The following is a 5,000-nucleotide window of genomic DNA, read 5'->3' as shown; positions in this document are numbered from 1 at the left end:
ACTCTCGGTTCTCCCTACCCTTTGCTAAGTTCAGCGTAAAGGAGAAGTAACCAAGCCATACCTAGTGCCAGTCTTCATGCACTCAAACGTATCCAGTCTGTTAGTCCATCGTCCGTCTTCTATGAATTTACGTCTCACAATGGCCGAATTAATTTATACTGGAGACGAATAACTCGTTCAAGACGAAAATGTCGTGTCCAATTCATTTTGATATAAATCCGGTGTTCAGACGAATTATGGACCGAAATTCGTCTTCTACTGATTCGTCTTGCAAACGTGCTGACAGACGAATAAATCAAAAACGAATTTTGGTCCCTTATATCTAAACGAATTGCAGACGAAATATCCATCTTAAATGAGTTTGTCTCCAGAATAAATTTGGCCAATGCTAGTGGAATTAGTCGTTTTGAATTCACGTTATTCACGCTTTGTCCGTTTAGACGATTTAATTGTTCATCTTCTGGAGTAAAAACGGTCCTTCACGCTTTTCCTTGGTTCCCTTACGAGATCAACACACTGGAAAATGAATTTGTTCTTTCACTTGTCGATAATAATCAGACTTAAATAAGAAAGAAGTTCTGACTTGATTAAAAAGTGACGGTTTTTTTTCCTTACAATTCTGTATCACTTTCTTACCTGTATGTAAACTTCGATGAATTTCTAATAGCAGTTAGTCTTCTCAGTTGTTTATGCTCTTCTTTTCTTGGAAGTGTCGCATCCCAACTTGTGTTTGATCCATTTTAAGGATTTGGTGATCTACAGGGGATTAGTTATGTCCCAATTGATGGGGCAAAACCCTGAGCACGCGCATCTTCAAACCCGATGGGCACGTCCAGAAAACTCATTCTCCTTGTCGAACTCCGATTCCATTCCACAGTTAGATCTCATTAAAACATCGCTATTATATAATGTTCTCCCTCTTGCGAGATTATACGTACGGCAAAGCTCGACACACTTACCCTGTTGAATGTTAGACGGACACACAGGACAGCACCGTCCCTCGATCTTCATAGGCAGTTCACAAAACACAGGAGGACAAGCCGTATGAGTGCAGACCGGTTTGCGATCATTTCCACAGGTGCAGGAGGTACATTCATCTCTTTGCCACAGTTCGGCCTCTCGGTAGTATTTCTGCGTGACAGTGTCGAAGCATTTGCTGGTGGATTTCACAACTATGCCATAAGAAAAAAAAGGTAAAGTGGCTAGATTTTATTCTATTGATGAATCGTTCTAATTTAACGTCGACATTATACAAATTCAATATGCTTTGTGAATAGCCTACATGTTCAGTTGGGTTTCCAAACTCTTCTGTGCTAATGTGAATTGTTTCTTTGCAGAAACGCAGAAACGGCCTTGGTACGTTTTCTTTGGAGGTGAGGAAGGATCCATTTTTGAGGCAGGATGGGAGGGGGAGGTAGGGGGGGGGGGGGGGAAGGAGTTAGTGATGAAAACGATGACAAGTTCTACCTTGAGGTGTACCTGGAGAAACACCAAACTCAGCCAATATAGGACGTTAGGTCCTGGAATCGAATCCAGGCCACGCTGGTAGAAAGCGAATGCACACACCGCTGCATCAACCCGGTTTCCCTCAACGGAACATTCTCGCAATCATTATGGTATTGAAGGAGAGTGTAAGTGTTGAGAACCTCATAACGCCATTTTCATTTGACTAAAACGTTTGCTGTTGCAGGCACGCGGGAGCAAACATTTTAATAGAACAATTTTAACCCCGGGGGATTTGAAACGTGCACAAAATTGAGTTAACCGATTTTGGTCTTTTGTGTTTTCCTGCAAAACGTGGTTTAAAAAAAAACTCTTTTCTGAGGCTGATATTTGGATAAATCTCATTCTTGGGTAATGGACCCTAGTGTCTAGTCTTTACTGTTGCACACACCTTCGGCATCTCTGCATTTGGGACAACACTGATTGATATCCATCAGCAAATCCTTGCACTTGGGATCTCTCTCACACATTTGTAAGGCACAAGCTGCCTTGCCACTCTTGCCGCAGTAGCATGTTGTACATTGGTCTAACTGCCAGCTCTGCCCGACGAGGTAATTTTGCCCTGTGCGAATGTCATGACACACACCTCGCTTGCTTCCGTGATTGATGCTCACTGGAAAATTCAACCATCACCAATTTATTTCCCATTTAATACAAAAAAAATATGCGGAAAAGCGAATGAATTTAACGTATTACGCCAAAAAAACCTACTCAGAATAGCGGACAAACTTCCTCACTCACTCACTACAGACTGGGAAACACAGACTGGGAATACAGACTGAGAAATACGAAAATAGAGGTGCACCAATCCCAGTAGATGGAAGAACGTGTTTAGTCTGCAGTAGAGGCTATATAGAAGATGAGCGGCACTTCTTGATGTATTGCCCAGGGTACGATAACATTAGAAATGAGCTCCATTCTCTCCTTTCAACACACGATGTTGTTTTCAAAAGCCTTAATGATGAGGATAAAATACGGTATTTACTTACCCTAGAAAACGAAAGCACTTCAAAGATAGTAGGTAAATACACATATTTAATGTTTCAGAAGAGAAAAGACTTCCTAAATGCAAAATAATTAAAATAATAATTTTATACCAATTGTATTACAAGTAATTGTATGATCTTTTTAGTTAATTAGTAATTCTAGTAGATATCATCACCTTTATTGTAACGAGACCGATACCTCCCTTTGGAGAGTAAGGCGCAATAAAGATTTACTGTCTACTGTTTACTCACTCACTCACTCACTCACTCACTCACTCACTCACTCACTCACTCACTCACTCACTCACTCACTCACTCACTCACTCACTCACTCACTCACTTACTTACTTACAAGCTGAGTGGATACATGAATATGAAACTTGATATGCGGTCGCAGGTTCATCATTTCATGTAGTCTTTTAACCTTGCTCTGCAAAGCCGCATTTTCGAGTCAGTCTGATGATGATGGTGATGGTGGTGGTGATGATGATGATAAAATGATATTAATAATGATATTGATGATCATGATGATTGTGAAAACAACGATGGTGATGATAGTGGTGGTGGTGATGGTGATGATGATAGCGATAATGATGATGGTGATTATAATGCTGTTATGTTGATGGTAATGATATTGATGATGATTGTGGTGGTGATAATCATTACGACGCTAATAATATTGATGATGATGATGATGATGAAAGTGATGATGATGTAGATTTGGATGCTAGTGATGACAATGGTCCCTCCTTAGCCAGTGGCACTTTTTTTAAAAAAATCTATGTATAGTATCTCTCTGCAGCTGCTAAGATAACAAGCTTTTACCTAACACAGTGTCCAGTTTGTTCTCAGCAAAGGCTTTGATGAGATCTAGAGGGAAATTTCAAAAATGGTATTAGACGTGAACATTTAACTTTAAAATGCTGTTTTCTGAACGTATTGGGCTATCAGAACAGGATTGTGTAACAGTTACAGGTTGGTTTAAACACAAATTGTTTGAAACGAGGTTTTTAAGGCGTCGCTAGCACTCTTACGCTCCGCATGTTGGTTTTATGGGCATGAAGACTTAAAACGTATTTCGTTAGCGACAAATAGACCTAATCGGCTAACTCAATGTTGTACCCAATTCAAATCTCCTGGGACTAAGATTCTTTGTGTTTTGTATTTGCATGATAATATAGCATTCATATTTAAATGATATGGAAATACCTGGAACAAAACGTTTTATTCCCAAAGGGTTTGAATTGGGTACAACATTAAGTTAGCCGATTAGGTCTATTAGATAAATTTTGGTAATTTGGATATTTTCAAAATAATTTTGCGTGTCTCGCATCAAAATGCAAAGTCACAATGAATGCGATGATTCTCTTCCATTACCTGCTTCTTTGTGATCTGAAGTTCTCGGATCCATTAGCGGGCACACCGGACAGCATTGACCCTTGATATAAAGTGGCTCCTTGCAATCTGGATGCCGGCACACAGTGGCAAGGCATTCTGGGGTGCCATTGCGACAAACACACACGGTACAATCGTTTGGTTCCCACGTCTCGGCGTCTCCATAAAGCTTGTTGCTCGGTAGGTCATGGCATTTAGCTGTTGTAAAAAAGGACATGAAGTAATGTTTGATCCTGAAGTAAAGATAAAGAGATCCATTTACCTCAACCTCAAAATAACTTTATTGTCTAAAAAAGGTAGGAAATACTTAAACTTAACGGAAAACTACGTGTTGGATTTTTTAAAAAATTCGCGTGTATATAATCAAGCCTCATTTACAATAGCAAGTTTTCTTTGACAAGTCCACTTGTCAAGGAAAACTTGCCGACTGTACACACTAGCAAGTTCTCCTTGACAAGTTTTCCCTTTACAAGTTTTTCCTTGGTAGTGTAAATGAAAAGAAAATAACAAGTTTTTCCTTGACAAGTGTCCTTGTTCAAAAACTGGCACTTGTCAAGGAAAAACTTGACATATTTTCATATTTTTCTATTTACACTGCCAAGGAAAAGTTGCTAGTGTAAATGAGGCTTTACTTGCATTTCTGGACGTAAGTGAGTGCATCAGTGAAAGAAATACAACAATAAACTCCAAAGAAGAAGGCAGTTTAATTTTTCGCGAATCGAGAAAATGGAAAGACATGGGTACAAATTTTACAGGTACTGCGAACAATCCAAAAAGCAACTCATTAAAACGAAAAACAAAAAAAAAGGCTGAATGGGGCAGATAATACTGCTGTTTATAACAATGCTTCTGAAACAGAACAGGAAAATGGGACATAAAGGAAACAGAAATGACACAGTGGTGAGACCACTCGTCCCCTACTAATGTGGCCCGGGTTCGACTCCCAGACTTGGCGTCACTTGTGGGTTGAGTTTGTTGGTTCTCTACTCTGCTCCGGAGGAGAGGTTTTCTCCGGGTACTCCAGTTTTCCCCTCTCCTCAGAAACTAACATTTGCCTTGATTTGCCTCATTGTTGATTTCAGTTTACATTGTTCCCAATTAGTGCCTCGGTGCTAT

At 39.8% G+C, this 5,000-nt stretch overlaps 1 protein-coding gene across 2 annotated transcripts in view; it reads right to left on the bottom strand.

Annotated features, from left to right (window-relative positions):
* Positions 1–5,000, bottom strand: part of LOC137984023 (cysteine-rich motor neuron 1 protein-like) — a 36,686-nt gene that overhangs the window by 3,168 nt on the left and 28,518 nt on the right. For both annotated transcript variants that reach the window (XM_068831238.1, XM_068831239.1), the window contains 4 exons: positions 3,867–4,082; positions 3,315–3,359; positions 1,895–2,116; positions 960–1,172 (listed from right to left, as the gene is read on the bottom strand). In XM_068831238.1, coding sequence (XP_068687339.1) covers positions 960–1,172; positions 1,895–2,116; positions 3,315–3,359; positions 3,867–4,082 — 696 coding nt within the window. The remainder of the gene's footprint in view (positions 1–959; positions 1,173–1,894; positions 2,117–3,314; positions 3,360–3,866; positions 4,083–5,000) is intronic.

This window comes from Montipora foliosa, chromosome 13 (genome assembly GCF_036669935.1).
Source record: "Montipora foliosa isolate CH-2021 chromosome 13, ASM3666993v2, whole genome shotgun sequence".
Taxonomy (NCBI): Eukaryota; Metazoa; Cnidaria; class Anthozoa; order Scleractinia; family Acroporidae; genus Montipora; species Montipora foliosa.
The sequence above is the reverse complement of the archived record's forward strand: the minus strand, read 5'-3'. Positions and strand labels throughout refer to the sequence as shown.